At 42.7% G+C, this 19,297-nt stretch overlaps 1 protein-coding gene and 1 long non-coding RNA gene across 3 annotated transcripts in view; one reads left to right on the top strand and one right to left on the bottom strand.

Annotated features, from left to right (window-relative positions):
* The window catches only part of LOC134296371 (uncharacterized), a 38,674-nt gene that overhangs the window by 8,999 nt on the left and 10,378 nt on the right, over positions 1-19,297 (bottom strand). Inside the window, exons 3-4 of one of the 2 annotated variants that reach the window (XR_010003098.1) lie at positions 9,955-10,119; positions 1-105 (exon numbers count right to left, since the gene is read on the bottom strand). This is a non-coding gene — a long non-coding RNA (uncharacterized LOC134296371). The remainder of the gene's footprint in view (positions 106-9,954; positions 10,120-19,297) is intronic. The other variant, XR_010003097.1, reaches the window with a different exon arrangement.
* LOC100560703 (solute carrier family 22 member 7) overlaps positions 1-19,297 on the top strand; it is a 26,822-nt gene continuing 7,525 nt past the window's right edge. The window contains exons 1-4 of the mRNA XM_062971138.1: positions 1-4,730; positions 8,932-9,035; positions 14,687-14,841; positions 18,824-18,992. Of these exons, the coding sequence (XP_062827208.1) occupies positions 4,350-4,730; positions 8,932-9,035; positions 14,687-14,841; positions 18,824-18,992 (809 nt within the window). The 5' untranslated portion in view covers positions 1-4,349. The remainder of the gene's footprint in view (positions 4,731-8,931; positions 9,036-14,686; positions 14,842-18,823; positions 18,993-19,297) is intronic.

The following is a 19,297-nucleotide window of genomic DNA, read 5'->3' on the forward strand; positions in this document are numbered from 1 at the left end:
TTAATTGCATTTGTTCTGATGGCTTGTTCCTGGGCTGCAAGGATCAGGCCTTCTGTCTCCTTCTGCAGGGTCTTCAGAGCTAGGTCTTCTCCTTATCAGCTTTTCCTTCAATTTTGTCAAGGAATTATTATTATAATAATTATTATTATTACTACTACAACAAAGGCTGGCTGACCATCTGTTGCTTTTATTGGCTTTTCCTGTATGGCAGAAGGGTGTTGGACTGGATGCCCCCTGGGGTTGTTGCTATTATTGTTATTACTATAAAGAGTGGGTGACCATCTGTTGGGGGTGCCTTAGAATCATAGAATCATTGAATAGTCGAGTTGGAAGAGACCTCATGGGCCATCCAGTCCAACCCCCTGCCAAGAAGCAGGAAATCACATTCAAAGCACCCCCGACAGATGGCCATCCAGGCTCTGCTTAAAAGCTTCCAAAGAGGAGCCTCCACCACAGTCCGGGGGAGAGAGTTCCACTGCCAAACAGCTCTCACAGTGAGGAAGTTCTTCCTGATGTTCAGGTGGAATCTCCTTTCCTGTGTTTTCCCTGCATGGCGGAATGGGGTTGAACTGGATGGCCCCTGGTAAGGTCAAATTTAGAGTTATGGATCGCGGATAAGAGGATCCATGCCTGGTGAGCATTACACTAACAGCCCAAAGTTTCAGATTAGAGAACACACTCACAAGGTGAAGACAAGTGACAGAGGTTTTAACCAATCCAGCCAGAAGCGATGTATGTACAGCAGTTCTTCTTCAAAATGTACAAGCATAAATATACAGAGGAATTCAGTTCTGATAGCTATGCAGACTTCCCCCCGCCCCTCGATGGATTGTCACCTTGCCGTGGTGAGGGAGCTTGCGTGTTCCGATGAACCTGTGGGCACAACCACTGGAGTGATGCACTCCCAGGAGTGGCCGCAGGGGAGGTTCCAGACCAAGCACAATCCGAAGACCCAAAGACCTCAACGGTGGAGCAGGCGGAGGATAACATGGTACATGTTACAATGGCTGTGAAGGCGGAAGAAGGCTGCAACAGACTGAGAAGCCACTCTCGTTGTGTTAAGCACACCACTGCTGGGGCCTCATTCTGTGAAGACTGTGTGTTGACTGGCCGTGCACTGACCTCCACACATTAAAAAAAATCACGCACAGGTGTCTTCCAAGAAAAATAAAAACAACCCAAAAAAGTCCCATGGCGATTAGCGAGTAGCGACGGGGTCAGGACTGTGAAATCTGGAAGCCCCTAGTCACAGACTGGCACATGGGCGGTGGATATGGACTCAGTCGTTCTACCTCAAGGACCGAGGCAGCTGAGGAGTCCGGCAGCTGTATCCATGACTGAGCAGCCCTTTTTAGGATCCGCTCTGCTCACCCCACACGGGGAAGGGGCTAGAAAAGGTGCCCTAAACATAGTCTGCCTCTCCTACCCTGACTGGATTGCCACGTCCAGAGGGGTCACCACTCTGCGGCCAAAAAAGAGAAATGAACTTGGGAACATGGAACGTACGGACACTGTTGGATAACACTGACAGCGAACGCCACGAATGCAGGACTGCTATCATTGCAAGGGAGCTGGGACGCTTTAAGATCGACATAGCAGCCCTTCAGGAGACCCGGAGAGCAGGAGAGGGACAGCTGGAGGAAGAAAAAGGAGGCTACACCTTCTTCTGGAAAGGACTGCCTGAAGAAGATTGAAGAATACACGGAGTTGGCTTTGCGATCAGAAACGACCTGGTGAAGCACCTGACTGAAGCACCCACTGGTATCAATGAACGACTCTCAACCCTCTGAATTAACCTTGCCAAAAACTAACAGGCAACCATCATATGTGCCTATGCACCAACTCTCGATGCTGATGAAGACATCAAGGACAATTTTTATTGTCAGCTGGACACCATCCTATCAGAGATACCTAAGAAGGACAAAATCATCCTCCTGGGGGACTTTAATGCAGGTGGGAACAAGAGAGTGGGCCTTCTTGATGACTGCCCCTCGACTCTGAAATTCCCTTTTTCCCAGGGAAGCCAGAACGGCCCCTTCCCTGCTGTCCTTCTGGCGGCAGGCTAAAACCTTTTTATTCAGGCAGACTTTTAAGGATGAAGGTGTTTAAGATCAATTCCGGGAGTGCTGTGGTTTTTAATTTATTTTAATATGTTTTAATGGTTTTTAATTGGGAATTTTAAAATACTATTTATATTTAATCCTGTTTTAATGTTTGCATATTTTTATATTTTAAATTGTATACTGATGCTTTTATGTTAAACAGTTTTGAGTCTCCTTTGGCAGAGATAAAGCTAGGTATAAATAATAATAATATTATCCTATTATCCAGAGACTAGACTGCCATCTGCCAGAGGTGCTTTGTGCTTTTCCTGTATGGCAGGGGGCGGGTTAGACTGGATGGTCCCCGGGGTGTTCCTTAAGCAACTGAGGGGGAAAAGGAAAGGGCCTGAGGCTGTTAGGAATTGTGGGAGTTGAAGTCCAAAACATCTGGAGGGGCCAACTTTGCCCATGCTTGTTTTACACTCTATGGGTTTACTAGTGAGTTGCTTATTGTAGTTGTAACAATAGATTCATTGACTCAATGGGATTTACCCATGTGTTGGCTCAGCATTAATTTGGCTGATCTACTCCATTTGGGACTAATCAATAGGATTCGGGACAGTATCATGATTACTTATTTCTGCAGGGGAGAAAATCAGATTCTGTTCCTATTGCATAAATTGTAGCATTCTAGCTGTATCCACACTGATTTAGAAAATGTTATGTCAAGGGCTAGCAACAATGGCAGTACACATATCTTAAATTACTTGAAGCTTGAGATTTTATCTCCCTGGTTCCAGTCTATTGATTGCTTTGGTATGTAGAATCTCTTCAGTCAAGGCAGATGATTTGGCTGCTGGGCTTCCCTTGTATTTACAGGCTTCTTCTGTCAGCTTCTATAAGGTACTTTGAGGGAGCAAAGTACAATATGCATGTCAGGATTGTTGTATGTTTTCTGGGTTGTATGGCCATGTTCTAGAAGTATTCTCTCCTGACGTTTCTCCACATCTATGGCAGGCATCCTCAGAGGTTGTGAGGTTACCCTGCCAACCTAGCAGTTCGAAAACATGCAAATGTAAGTAGATCAATAGGTACCGCTCCAGCGGGAAGGTAACGGCGCTCCATGCAGTCATGCCGGCCACATGACCTTGGAGGTGTTTATGGACAACGCCGGCTCTTCGGCTTAGAAATGGAGATGAGCACCAAACCCCAGAGTCGGTCACGACTGGACTTAACGCCAGGGGAAAACCTTTACCTTTACCTTATCCTAAAATCTAATTGGGAAAAGTCAGTATTATAAAGTATTGTACACATGGAAACAATTCAAGCCATTGTGCATATCATCATCATCATCATCATCTTATTATTATTATTATTATTATTATTATTATTATTATTATTATTATTATATACCCCTGCTTTATCTCCCCGATGGCGCAATGGGTTAAATCCTTGTGCCAGTAGACTGCTAACTTGAAGGTTGGGTTGTGCTGGTTCGAATCCAACCTGGGGGAGAGCATGGATGAGCTCCCTCTGTCAGCTCCAGCTCCATGCAGGGACATGAGAGAAGCCTCCCACAAGGATGGTAAAAAAACATCAAAACATCTTGGTGTCCCCTGGGCAACATCTTTGCAGACAGCCAATGCTCTCACACCAGAAGCGACTTGCAGTTTCTCAAGTCGCTCCTGACACCAAAAAACCCAAAAACAAAAAAAACAAAACACCTGACATGGAAAAAATAACACCTATACCAACATATGCTCTCTTCAGACAATTGGAAAGTGCATATAGGATCTGGAAAATATTTGTTTTGATTTCTGTATCTTTCTCAAAATTCCATCTACATATTCTTCTTGATCTGCATTAGCTATATATTATATATACCTATGCAAATTCTTGCATACTTTAGTGCATGAATGTCAAGACCAGGGGAACAACTCTCTTACTATCCCTGAGTTGTTTCTTCTACTGATCCTTATCATTTTACTGGCTCAGATTCCTTATTTCTCTCTGCCTTGGGCTCTGTTAAAACATATGGATATGTGTACATTTCATTTCCCAATTTTTTACAGTAATGGAAACAGAATATAATATAAGTCTTGTGAGCCTGTCAAGAAGGATCTCTCTTCCCCCTCCCGCACTTTGGACCTCATGACTGGAAGCTTGCTGGGACTGACCGCTGTGAAGCAGACAGTTTAAATTTGCTTCCTTAAAGTACTTAATTGCGATTTAGCCAGACATCTCCAGATTCCTCCGTCTTCTCACGCAGCACATTCATCGTCCTTGTTCATAATCCCTTTTCAAGAAATGATGAAGTTTGAGGAGCTCCTTGCAGAAGTGGATGGGTTTGGGAAATATCAGATGCTGGTCTTCTTGATGCTTTGTATACCCAGGTTGATCATCCCCATGCATTTTTTGCTACACAATTTCATTTCTGCAATTCCGCCTCACCACTGTGCTATTCCTGCCTTTCCTGGTATTTCAAACTTAAGTCAAGAGGAGGTTTTCCGTGTCAGCCTCCCAAGAGAACCAGATGGGACATGGAGCTCTTGTAAGATGTTCTCCAGGCCACAGCTTCACCTGTTGATCAATTCTTCCGGGGAGTTGGACAACGGTTCATCTATACAGAACTGCCAGCACGGATGGGTTTATGATTCTGGGCAGTATGCATCCACCACGGCCACTGAGGTAAGCATTTGTTATTGTATTGTTTGAGACCTGTTTTATTTTTGTTGAGCCACCTTCTCCAAACTTGGTGTCTTCCTAAAGGATTAGGTTACAACTTCTGCTTTCCCTGTGGGTTGAGTCATGGGTTTGGGATAATGGTATCTATAGAGAATTATAGAATCATAAAGTTGGAAGAGATCTCAAGAGCCATCCAACCCCCTTCTGACATGCAGGAAAATACAATCAAATCACTCCCAACAGATGGCCATCCAGAGAAGACCCACCGTACCCCTAGGCAGCATAGTCCACTGCCGAACAGCTCTTACCATCAGGAAGTTCTTCCTAATGTTTAGGTGGAATCTCTTTTCCTGCAATTTGAATCTATTGTCCCTTCTTCTATGTGATATACTTTCAAATATTTAAATATAGCTATTATTACATTCCCTCTTAACCTTGTCTTCTCCAAGAAAAACATATCCAGCTCTCTAAGCCGTGTCTTAAAGGGCTTAGCTTCTAAATTGTAATTATACAATGTGGAGTCAGTCATGATGAATTATTGTATACAACTGCATTGTATAATTAATGCAGTTTGACACCACTTTAACTTGTAGTTTGGTGAGGCATCAGCAGTCTTTAGCAGAGAAGGCTAAAGACCTTGGGTTCTCGCAGAAGTTGAGGAAGCAAGAAGAACATCTTTGCTCCCTGGCTTCAGGTAAGCTTTGGCTAAGATTGCATTGGAAACTGAGTGTGGGCTTGGCTCCTGTGGTCAAAGTCTAACTGCTGTGTGAGTGTTGTATTGAAAGAGAAGCCAGGTACTTAAGTTGATTGACAGCAGGCATTGTCCCCTGTTAATGGAGTGATTGGTGAAGCTATATAGGCTAGTGTAAGACACCTTTACTAACAAACCTTTACAGTACATACAGAAAACAAAACAACATAAACAAACACACAAGGGGGGGGGGTTGGCAGTCTGCACATAAAGTGCATGCGAATTACCTAACACTATACAGATCTCGCTTTGTAACCTTACTCACCAAGAGATGCAACAAAAGCAAAACCTTCCCATCACATACACAAGCTGTGGCATGTTCAGCTTCTTCACACAACAACTAATGAACTACATCTGCACCAAGTGTAAACAGATGACTTTGATGGAGCAGAGGATCCAACAACTCGAGGACTGTATTAAGACCCTTAAGGATATTCATGAACTTGAATTCTTCTTGGACACTGCTCAATACGCTGTTCTAGACATGCAACCCGCATCACACCAACACCACCATGATAAGGAACTTTATGGGGAGATCAATTCGAATGTGGACAACCCTCAAGCTTGGAAGGAGGTCACCCGTAGAAAGAGACACAGGACCAGGCAGCCTCCTCAGAATACTTCTGCTCAGCTTGACTTACACAACAGATTCCAAATTCTTACACCACTAACATCTGATCAGGAAACACATCTTGTGGAGGACCACAGTTACTTAGATAACACTCAGTGGGCCACCCTTGATCACTGCACGGTGGATAGCCCTGACAGGGGCGATGCATCACCACATTCACACTTACACAATCATGCAGATGCTCCATCCCAAATCGTAGACCATGTACAACAGGAACACCTTTGAGAGAGTGATGGGCTCTTGGACCCATCTCAATGGATTGTCATTGACAAATGCACTGGAGATGTCGAGGAGGAGGACAACACTTTACACCTACACAATTCACTTCAACAGGAACATATTTCAGGGGACCTACACACTATCTGGCACAAAAGGGACCCTGTCAATCCTCAAAGGAAACAGGTTTTGGTAGTAGGCGACTCCCTCCTCAGAGGAATGGAAGCCATCATTTTCAGACCGGATGGGATGGCTCGAGAAATATGCTACTTCCAAGGGGCAAACAAACATTAAAAGGGACATTAAAAACAACAAAAAAAGCTTTTTTGCTTAGGTTGGTAAAAAAGGAAGACAAAGGAGGCGATAGGGCCTCTGCGAGGAGAAGATGGGGTGATGGTGATAGGAGACAGGGAAAAGGCAGAACTACTTAATGCTTTCTTTGCCTCAGTCTTCTCACAAAAAGAAAGCCATTTTCAACCTCAGCAACATGGAACGGATGAAGGATTAGGGGAAATCCAACCCCAAATAGGGAAACAAGTTTCCAGGAATCAAAGGGTGCTCACCAATGCGTCTTCTTCATCTTGGAAGGAAGTGACAAGTGGAGTGCCGCAGGGTTCCGTCCTGGGCCTGGTTCTGTTCAACATCTTTATTAACAACTTAGACAAAGGGTTAGAAGGCATGATCATCAAGTTTGCAGACAACACCAAACTGAGAGGGATAGCCAACACTCCAGAAGACAGGAGCAGAATTCAAAACGATCTTAATAGACTAGAGAGATGGGCCGAAACTAACAAAATAAAGTTCAACAGGGACAAATGCAGGATCGGCAGAAAAAATGGAATGCAAAGATACAGAATGGGGGACGCCTGGCTCGACAGCAGTACATGTGAAAAAGACCTTGGAGTCCTTGTGGACAACAAGTTAAACATGAGCCAACAATGTGATGCAGCAGCTAAAAAAGCTAACGGGATTTTGGCCTGCATCAATAGGAGTATAGCGTCTAGATCCAGGGAAGTCAGGCTACCCCTCTATTCTTCCTTGGTCAGACCACACCTGGAATACTGTGTCCAATTCTGAGGGGAAGTCATAGGGAGGAGGGAGCAAGCTTGTTTTCTGCTGCCCTGGAGGCTAGGATGCGGAACAATGGCTTCAAACTACAGGAAAGGAGATTTCACCTGAACATTAGGAAGAACTTCCTCACTGTGAGAGCTTTTGGCCGTAGAACTCTCTGCCCCGGAGTGTGGTGAAGGCTCCTTCTTTGGAGGCTTTTAAGCAGAGGCTGGATGGCCATCTGTCGGGGGTGCTTTGAATGCAATTTCCTGCTTCTTGGCAGGGGGTTGGACTGGATGGCCTATGAGGTCTCTTTCAACTCTATTATTCTAGGATTCTATGATTCTATGAAAATGACACCTCTTATTAATCTAAAGCCTTGAAACATGATACTTAATAGTAGTATCAAATGGCAGTAATTCTACAGTGTAGATGAAACTCAAGTTGTGAAGCAGAAGGGTAAGTGGGAGTATCATGATTGAGGCAAAATAAGATATACTTTAGGCAAATGTCACACCTTAACTTTAGATCTCAACCTGTGGATTCCCAGGTGTTTTGGCCCACAACTCCCAGAAATCCCAGCCAGTTTACCACCTGTTAGGGTTTCTAGGAGTTGAAGGCCAAAACATCTGGGGACCCACAGGTTGAGAACCACTGCTTTAGATAGTATACATACCACTTTCTTTATTTAGGATACAATAGAATATTATGACAGGATTTCAGCATTTTTTCTCAATTAGTTGTGCCATCTGTAATCATTGCTTGGTTTCATTTAAGCATGTCTATTTCAAGTAGGTGCCAACTTACAGAGCTTAGTGGTCTTCATTGTCACTGCTCCTATGCAATAGTTAGAGCAGAGCTTTCTAAAAATTTCACATTGGTGATACACTTTTTAGATATGCATCATTTAGCGACACAGAAATTCAGTTTGACTAGCAAATCAGAGGTTAAACCTGTTCCCAACCTTTGGACCTCCAGGTGTTTTGGACTTCAGCTTGGACTTCAGCTTCTAACAGCTGTTAACCTGGCTGGGATTTCTGGGAGTTGAAGTCCAAAACACCTGGAGGCCCAAAGGTTGGGAACCACTGTTATAAGAGATACAAACACATATACAAATTGCAATAATGAAATGTATGGGGACAGGTTATATCTCACAAGAATCCTTCATTTATATTTTATAAAATATATGATTTATTTTTTATTTCACATAGACTCAGAAATTTCATGTTACATTCACATGACACATCTACATGTGGCAGCCGGCACATTGCAACACACTTTGGAAAGCTCTGAGTTAGAACCATAAGCTTCATCCCAACTATCATACCAGTAAAACTGAATGCTTTTTGAATGAAGTATTATCATTGTCATGAAATGAAACTACAAATTTCACACTGGGGACACACTTTTTAGACATGCATGATCTTGTCCCATTTCTGGTGTGGCTTTCAGTGAAAATGAGTTTGATATCTCTGGGTTAGAGGGAAGTTGGAGGTTTTTGTTTCTCCAGTTAGGTTTTCTCTGCCACCCTTACTGTATTGAATCTAACTTTCTAGTGGGACCTGGTGTGTGAGAAGAAAGGCCTGAACCAAGCAATTGCTACTTTCTTCTTCATGGGCGTCACCCTTGGCTCTGTCTTTTTTGGCTACACATCGGACAGGTAAGCCTCTATTTAGGTTCTTCCTCCAGAAATGGGAATTTAGGTTCTTCCTCCAGAAAAGGTGTGTATGTGTGTATGTGTGTGTATCAGGCCTGGTGTGTATGTGTGTGTGTGTGTATTTATGCACTTTAAGCAATAAACAAAAATTAAAATGTATCAGGAAAAGGGTAAAAATCATGCTGCTCTCCACATGTTGTTGGACATCAACCCACACAGTTCCTTGCTGTTCACTCTGCTGTAAGCTTGGGCTGCTGGGAGTGGTATACAATCATACAGGAGGATCTAAAAATTCCTAGAAAAATCTGGCAGAAGCTGACCATGGAGCTACAACAAGGACCTAGATTTCTGGATAAATGTTCTGGCAGAAAGTGACCAGAAAACTGAACTAGAGAACCCAGAGATTCTTAGAAAAGTGTTCAGGCAGAAGTTGGCCATCAAGTTGGGGTGAAAGACCTAATGATTCCTAGAAAGTACATTTGAATTACATCTGTGAATAATCAAAAGTCAAATCTGCAAATATGGAGAGCAGATTCTACGGAGTTCTACAAGTATATCTATAACTCTTAATTGATATGTCACCTTTCTTCCAGAATTTGTGGCTCCAGGAAACAATAAATTGCCATACAATTTAAAAACCATTAACATTTCATTGAGAGGTTCTAACAAAGTCCCATCATTGTTTGTGACCCAGACTGTTGTGGCCTCTGCTCCTTCTCTATAAAGGATAATGTAACGGTTTCGCGAGCAGGAGGGCATGGAAGGAGCAGGTCCTGAGAACCTCACGGGTGCATCAGTATCAATGCCACTCAAAGCCTTGGCACCGCTTGATTAAGTCATCCCAACCCCCTTAGATAGGGACATGTGGGCAAAAATCAAAGCACATTGATTTATTTTTACTGTGGTTCAATGAGCAGCCTACCTCATTCTTAATGAAGAGCTGAAATAGAAGATGGATCTCCTTGTCTCCAAAGAGCTGAAGGTGGTGTGGCAGAAGAGTTGAGGATCCAAAATAACTTTTTCCTCTCACTGTCATCTTTGTGCATAAATTTCACGGGGTTTTGAAGTGCTTCCAAATCCTCAAAACCTGTTTATCCAGAAGAAACAGAGGGATGCATAAAATCTATAAAGATCACAGGCAACATTGTCTCTGTCTCCCTGGGCATAAAATTATATTTATATAGTCATCCATCCACAACGACAGTTTTGGCTTTTGCAGATTATTCACAGACTTTAGTAAAGTCTTTAGCACTGACGCCAAAATAAACTGTTTCCTCTCCTCTCTGATTCTCTGCGTTATATGAGTTTATTCCTGAACCTCATTCCCACAGACTCAACAAATAGATAAAGGTAATGGTTTCCCCCTGACATTAAGTCTAGTTGTGCCTGACTCTGGGGATTGGTGCCCATCTCCATTTTTTAGCCAAAGAGCCGGCATTGTTCGTAGACACCTCCTAGGTCATGTGGCCGGCATGACTGCATGGAGCGCAAAAACATGCAAATTGGGTAAATCAATAGGTACCGCTGGAGCGGTATCTATTGATTTACTCAATTTGTATGTTTTTGAACTGATAGGTTGGCAGAAGCTGGGGCTAATAGCGGGAACTCACTCCGCTCCCCGGATTTGAACTGCTGACCTTTTGGTCAGCAAGTTCAGTAGCTCAGCAGTTTAACCCACTGCGTTGCCGGGTACTCCCAGATAATGAGTGACAAAGACTTACAGATAATGGGGAACAATTTTCATCAGGAGAGAATACTTCTGGAATATGGCCATATAGTCCGGAAAACATACAACAACCCTATGTCAGGTATCCTCAGAGGTTGTGAGGTGTTGGGAGCCAGGGTTTCTATATCTGTGGAATGTACAGGGTGGGATAAAGAACTCTTGTCTGCTTGAGGCAAGTGTGAATGTTGGAACTGGCCACCTTGATTAACATTGAATGGCCTTGCAGCTTCAAAGCCTGGCTGCTTCCTGTGTTGACCTTAAAATCCATAAGCATGTGGACAATTTCAAGAGAAAGGAGGAAACCAAGACAATGACCAAAATTTGGCTACCAGTATTAATAAACTCTAAAATCCGGACAGTAAATAAAGAACACCACTCAGAAAACAGGAATTCCAGACATGAAACAATCAGGGCCAGCTAACGCTGCCCAACAAAGGATTTCCCCAGGCAGGAAGCAGCCAGGCTTTGTAGCTGCAAGGCCACTCAATGCAAATCAAGCTGGCCAACTGCCACAGTCACACTTGCCTCAAGCAGACAAGAGTGCTTTCTCCCACCCTGGACCTTCCACAGATATATAAACATCACTTGCCTAGTTTCCAACAGACCTCACAACCTCTGAGGATGCGTGCCATAGATGTGTGTGAATCGTCAGGAAAGAATGCTTCTGGAACATGGCCACACAGCCCGGAAAACTCACAGCAACACAGTGATTCTGGCCATGAAAGCCTTTGACAATTTGTTAAAGCTTTGCCAAATGAAGGAGACTCTTTCAAGTATCTCAATAGCTTGTTGTTTGAAAATATAACGGCTGGTGTGCTCGATAGTCCACAGATTCTGGCAGCTCATTAAAGATGATCATTTCATCGGGATAATGTCAGAACTCCAAAAAAAAAAAAAAGTTTAGTTGTCATTCAAAAGCCTTGTCAAGGACTTTCTTGGAAATACATGAGCACAGAATTACATCAAAATTGTCCAGAACCTTTTCGAGAGCTTCAAAATGCGTGGTTGCAACATGAGCATCAAGGTGCATTTTCTGCATAGCCATCTTGCTGACTTCCCGAAAAACTTTGATGTAGTCAGCGATGAGCAAGGTGAATGATTCCACCAAGGTTTGAAGGTCATGGAGGCAAAGTATCAGAGTAGATGGGGATGTGCATACAGTGGCTATTGTTGGAGCATCGGGCAAGATTGTCCACAGAATAAACATTCCAGGAAAAGCTATAAGCATACATTTATACCTTAATATGTATGTTTGGAAGCAGAACTTTACTACTTGTACACTATTTGACTTACAGTAACCATATATAGCCTTTGTGTGAATAAAATAACTCTCAATAAACAGTATATTCAGGGTTTTTTCTTCTTTATTTTCCTTTGTATGTACATTTTGTATGACAAAGGGAAGGTATTCTGTACCTTAAAAAGTTAGGTAAAGGTAAAGGTTTTCTACTGACGTTAAGTCCAGTCATGTCCAACTCTGGGGATTGGTGCTCATCTCCATTTCTAAGCCGAAGAGCCGGCGTTGTCTGTAGACACCTCCAAGGTCATGTGGCCGGCATGACTGCATGGAGCGCCGTTACCTTCCCGTCGGAGCGGTACCTATTTATCTACTCACATTTGCATGTTTTCGAACTGCTAGGTTGGCAGGAGCTAGGGCTAACAGCGGGTGCTCATTCCGCTCCCGGGATTTGAACCTGGGACCTTTCGGTCTGCAAGTTCAGCAGCTCAGTGCTTTAACACACTGCGCCACCACCAGGGTTAATATGATAGAAAAAACTGGGGTCATTTTTGGATTCAGATGCCAAAAATTAAAAAATTAAATCTAACTCAACAAAAATTGTGTTCCTCGTGCACAAGAAATATGTATCTAAGGCTGGATCTATACTGCCCTATATTCCAGGATCAGATCCCAGGTTATCTGTTTATCCCAGATTATCTGGCAGCGTAAATCTAATTCAAAGCAGATAGTCTGGGATCAGATCCTGTGATATAAAGCAGTGTAGATCCAGCCTAAGAGAAAATGCTTTTTCAGTTGACTTGTGATGAGTTCATGTATCCACAAGAAGTCACTGTTGGCTCGTCTTGATACAGATAAAGCACATAACCTATTAAAGTTCAAATCCAACAAGGACAGCATCCTTTCCCCCTCTGTTTATGTTTTTACTGGCCAGTATAACATGCCTTTATGACAGGAATGGGCAACTGTGACTCTGCAGATATTTCTGGACTGCAAGTCACATCATCCACAGTTAGAATCTCTGATAAGGGATTAGGGGAACTGCAATCTGCAAGCACCTGCAAGACCACCATTGCCCAGGATACAAATAGCTTCTTGCAGTGATGCATCTCTATTACAAGCATTGCCCACTTTCTTATCCCCAGAATATAATACCGTACATACTCGAGTATAAGCCGACCCGAATATAAGCCAAGGCACCTAATTTTACCACAAAAAAACTGGGAAAACATTGACTCCAGTATAAGCCGAGATACCAATAAAATTACATTAGTTGAGGTATCCGTAGTTTAAATGTTTTTGAATCTTTACAACAAACTGTAATTTAAGATATGACTGTTCAACTCTGATTAAATCATTATTTTCATCTTCTTCAATGTAAATGTGCTTATGTGTCCTTTTAATAATAATAGAGTGAAATAATAAATGTAATAATAATAATAATAAATGCAGTAAAATAATAAATGTAATAATATAGTAAAATAATAAATGTATTAATAATAAAAAATAGAGTAAAATAAATGTAAAAGTAACAACAATAATAGAGTAAAATAATAAATGTAACAATACCAATAATAATAGAGAAAAATAATAAATATACCATATATACTTGAGTATAAGCCGACCTGAGTATAAGCCCACTAGGACCCTCACCCGAGTATAAGCGAGGAGGTTTTTTTTTAAGTCCTAAAAAAGGACTGAAAAACTAGGCTTATACTCGAGTATATACAGTATATTACTACTTGGTAGGTATAATTCTTTCCCACATTGATGTAAATATAACAATTCAGAATACTGGTAATTGTAACGTGCCTAACATTTGAGTCAGAATCTTTTGAATTATAGGGTTGTTGTGTGTTTTCCGGGCTGTATGGACATGTTCCAGAAGCATTCTGTCCTGATGTTTCACCCACATCTATGGCAGGCATCCTCAGAGGTTGCGAGGTATATTGGAAACTAAGCAAGGGAGGTTTATATGTCTGTGGAATGTCCAGGGTGGGGGGAAAAGAACTCTTGTCTGCTGGAGGCCAGTGTGAATGACAAGTTTTTTCTCCCACCCTGGATTTTCCACAGATATATAAACCTCCCTTGTTTAGTTTCTAATATACTTCACAACCTCTGAGGATAGCTGACATAGATGTGGGCAAAACATCAGGAGAGAATGCTTCTGGAACATGTCCGCACAGCCCAGAAAACACACAACAACCCAGTGATTCCGGCCATGAAAGCCTTCGACAACACATTTTTTTATTATAAGTTGAATAATAGCCCAGCAAGCATGGTCCATTGTAGTTGGTAGTCAGAAGAAGTTTGTAGACTAAAAAAGGTAACTTACATCAGAGCTTTATGGTATGAATCTCTGTATGCAAAGAATTGGACAAAGGCACCTAACATGCAACCAAATGTGCCAGTTGGGTTGTGAATCCATGTAGGTGCACAACTGAGCATTGTTCATGCAGTGCCCCATGAGCAGCCATAGCACAGTGCTCTCTTCTCCGAAATCATAATTTGGCAACTCATCCATTGGGAGTATGTTGGATCTCATGTTGTCTCTCTTTCACTTCTCAAGCTTAGACAACAAATGTACTATGTTATGGGGAAGGTTTTTTTCATTCATAAAACAATTTTTGGGTTCTTTCTCTCATTTCCCCTGAAAAATGGCTTGTATGATCTTTTTAAATCCCTATCCAGGTTTGGCCGGCGGACGATGCTTCTGGTCTCCTCCTTCATCACAGTGTTTTTTGGGGGCATGAGTGCCTTTTCAGTGTCCTACTGGATGTTTGTCATCTTGAGGACCATCTCTGGGGTGGGGCTCACAGGCATGTCCATCATCTCCTTGATTCTAGGTGAGGATATCACTATTTCATCAGCCCATTTGGACTATTTTGGAGTATTTTGGATTTTGGAATTCTGGGTAAGGGATGCTCAACTTGATTGGAATTATTCCTCCTCACCTGTCCATTTCCCCACCCACTTTGCTTGACTCTGTAGCAGAGATATGCTGGCATCCCCTACAGTCACCTGAACCATAGACCGTGTGCTCTCACGTAAATAATTGGACCACTCTTTAAGAGATGCATGGTTATTTAGAACTGAAATGGGGTAAATCTGGAAGCACTTGGACTATAAACAGTTCTTAGGCTATTTTAAAAAGCCCTCTGTAAGCACTCAGTTCATTTGTCTCCTCTCACTTGCTTTATGGAGAGGAGGGTGGATCTGAAGGGGTGGAAAGAAAAGGCCAGGAGACCCCACCCGCTTTAGACAAAACCCTTCTCAATGGACTACATCTACCATTTATTCTGAACCCATCTCTTCAGGAATATATCCCCTTTAAATCATCCCTTACCATTTATGTACAGCATGTCCTCCAACTATTCTGATTTGATGGGGAGATGCCTGATCAGTATTTTGGCACCCCAGTTTTTCAGTTGCATTTAAAATATCCCAGTTTCTCACTTTTCCTCCCACTTTTGCCTTTTATCCTCAGCTTGCTTCAATTGCTGAAACTGATTTCAAAGTAGTAATAGGTTCAAATCTTCCTCTTCATAAGAGACCATTGCATCCTGTCTTAACTTTTGCGTTTTTGCTAATTGATCAGTCTGATGTTGCTTGTCCTGGTTTTCATATGTGGCTGCCTTTTCACCAGGCCTGGGCAAACATCGGCCCTCCAGGTGTTTTGGACTTCAACTCCCACAATTCCTAACAGCCAGTATGTTGTGGACTACTCTTCTGCTTCTGAGAAAGAGGTAGAAAAGGAGGCTGAAGAGGTAGCACTTGGGGATTTGGGGCCAAGTGTTGAGGAAGAAGGAGAAGGCGAGGAAGACATACTACAAGTCCCTACATTTTTAGAATGGTGAAGGGCAAAAGAAGAAAGGAGAAGGTCGGTTAGAATCACAACTAAATTCTGAGCAATCAGATCTCACTTTAGGAACATCTGTGCTGGGAGCTCAGGGCTATGAATTAGCAACGAAGCCAGTAGTCAGTGCTGGCAGCAACTGACCCACTTGGTGTGTTTATCTTCCGGTCTCCTTGCTACAGCTACAGCACTGGCTTTGCAAAAGGCTTCTTGCTGCACACTCTTGTTCCTGTATGCTGTAAGCCTTTTTGCCAAAGACTCTTACTCCTGTCTGCTATGAAGAATTATTGCCAAAGACTTTTGTTTCACATCTGCTGTAAGACTTTGAACATTTGAACTTTATCTTCTGCTGTTTGCATTATTATTATTTTGCTGAAGTAAAGCTTTTTTGGTTACTTTTGCTCGTGTTGTAAGGCTGTTTCTGGAGCAAAACAGGACAGGGAGGCTGTTAGGGATTGTGGGAGTTGAAGTCCAAAACACCTGGAGGGTCTAAGTTTGCCCGTGCCTATTCTACACCGTCAAATTAATGTACATTGCCACACTTCAACTGCCATGGTTCAATGCTATGGAATCCTGAGAGTTGTAGTTTTACAAGGTCTTTAGCCGTTTCTGCCAAAAAGTGCTAGCATTTCACCATAGCATTCATCCAATGCTGGATGCCCTGGCCTTGTCTTTCTCAACTGCAGAGTATGCCTGTCCTGTTTGGCACAAGTCTGCCCATGCAAAGCAGGTGGACATAGCACTGAATGAAACATGCAGAATCATCACAGGATGCCTTAAACCTACACCTGTTGATAAACTCTACAAGTTAGCTGGCATTGCCCCTCCTGACGTGTGGCGGGAAGTCGCTGCTAACTGTGAGAGAAAAAAGGTTGAACATTGTGAAAGCCACCCACTGCATGGCTATCACCCTCCAGACTCAAATCAAGGAAGGGCTTCATGAGAACCACCACTCCTCTTGATGTTCCTCCAGCAGCAGCAAGGGTGTCCCTCTGGGCAGCTAAACCTGGCAATTCTAACTGGATGGCCCCCCATGAGGGTCTTCCTCCAGGGGCAAACCAAGAATGGGCAACTTGGAAGTCCCTGAACAGACTCAGAAGTGGAGTGGGCAGATCAAAAGACAACTTGGCAAGGTGGCACTACCTGGAGGAATCCTCCACCTTGTGTGACTGTGGAGCTGAACAAACAACTCAGCATATGTCTGCTTGCCCACAATGCCCTGCCTCATGTACGGAGGAGGAGTTGTTTAAAGCTACAGACAATGCGGTTGCTGTTGCCCGCTTTTGGTCCAAAATTATTTAGTTGCTTGTGATTTCTTCTTCTTTTTTCCCCCCATTATTTGAAATGTATTTGTTGTACAATGCTTTTGACACGAAATAAATAAATTAAACCATAGCATTGAGCCATGGCTGTTCAAGTGTTGCCAAGCTGCATTCATTCTGCAGTGTAGATTCATCCTGTGTAAATGATCTAGGCTTCAATTGTTGCCATTTCCAGTTCAGGGGGTTGATACAATTATAGGAAAGACTCTCTACCAGAAATTCTGGTGAACCATTGCTAGTCAGACAAGCAAATAGTGCACTGGGTATAAGATTAGTACTTTAACCTCAGGGGAAACAATTTTTTGTGTAACCATTTTGTTATACCCAGTTTGCAGCCGTATCTTAACAATGAATCAAATTGCATGATATTTGTATTTACTATTAAAACAATTTTGGCTAGAATCCACTGTAAGCTCTCCATCTCTTGTGTTGGTTCTAGCTCTCCTATTATAAAACATGAGTGGCCAAGCATCCATAAGATGCTTTCCATAAGATTTAATAATCACAGCAAGCATATCTCTACTTTCCAGCATATTGTAATAGGTTATTAACCTGTTATCACTAAAACAGAATCAAAGAGGTATAGTGGTTTGAATGCTGGACTATGACCCTGGAGACCAGGCATTGAAAGGGGGTTGCAGCCATATCTTCCAGTATATTTGCACACACTTTGACTAATTGCATGGAAACCTCTTTGCACCTTCAGTGAGCAAGGTTGGATGCAGAGCCAGCCCTAGGTATTTTTCAAGTGTAGGCGAACAGAATTTTGGCGCCCCCCCAAACCAATCACTAAAAATAAAAGCGTTGGATAAGCGAAAATGTTGGATAATAAGGAAGTATAAAGGAAAAGCCTATAAAACATCAAATTACATTATGATTTTAAAAATTAAGCACCAAAACATCATGTTTTACAACAAATCAATAGAAAAAGCAGTTCAATACATGGTAATGTTATGTAGGAATTACTATATTTGCAAATTTAGCACTAAACATTGAACAGGGATATAGGGCAGTGTGGACTTAGATAACCCAGATAGCCCTCAGTATTAAAAAAAAACCCTCTAAAATCAGGACAATAAATAAAGAACAACACTCTGAAAACAGAAGAAATCAAGACAGTAAACAATCAGGGACAGCTAACTCCTCCCAAAAAAAGATTCTCCCAGGCAAGAAGAAGCCAGGCCTTGAAGCCACAGGGCCATTAAATGCTAATCAAGGTGATTAATTAGAACATTCACACCTGCTTCAAAGAAAAGTTCTTTCTCCCACCCTGGACCTTCTACAGATATATAAACCCCACATACCTAGCTTCCAATCTAGCCTCACAATCTCTGAAGGCCCCAAAGGTGGGCTTGCGTGGTGCGAAGGTGGGTCTGCGCTGGCCGGAAGGCCCAGTGCGGCCGCTGGAAGGCCCGAAAGAGAAGGAGGTGGAGAGTGGTGCGCTCCTCCCAGGACGATGGTGCCCCCGGGACGATGGCGCCACAGGCAAATGCCTATTTCGCCTTATGGTTGGACCGCCTCTGGTTGGATGATTACACCTTCTTTATTATGTCTTTGCATTTAGTAATTAAATGGACAGAAGAAGTTGAATGTATTGTGTCACATAAAGAATAAAATGAAGGAAAATCTGTTTCTGTATTTTATTTCCAGCTGTGGAATGGACTGATATCAAGCATCGCACCTTCTGTGGCACCATCAGTGGGATGGCCTGGTCTTTGGGGTACATGCTCTTGGCATTGGTTGCTTATCTGATTCGGACGTGGCAATGGCTTGTACTTGCTGTCACATGTCCCTGCCTCCTCAGCATTGCCGTTTGGTGGTGAGTGACTTTGGAGCTCCTCTAAGCCCTAATATATATTAGAGGTTTCAAAATGTTTCCCATACATGCCACATATTGCTGGTTATTCTTTTTCCCAGCCTTCCCCAATGTTCCCGTTCTTATATTCTTTCTTCCTGCTGCACTACCTCTGTACTGTGCAATGTGAGGACTGAAACGATGTTCGCATTTGCTGTTTTATCTTCACAGTCTAGAAAATTCCAGTCTTTTGGACTACAGCTCCCACAGCCCTTCAGCCAAACTGTCCCTGATCATTCTATTACAAATCATGCTGGGTTGTGGCACAA

Source organism: Anolis carolinensis, chromosome 1 (assembly GCF_035594765.1).
Source record: "Anolis carolinensis isolate JA03-04 chromosome 1, rAnoCar3.1.pri, whole genome shotgun sequence".
In the NCBI taxonomy this organism is placed as follows: domain Eukaryota; kingdom Metazoa; phylum Chordata; class Lepidosauria; order Squamata; family Dactyloidae; genus Anolis; species Anolis carolinensis.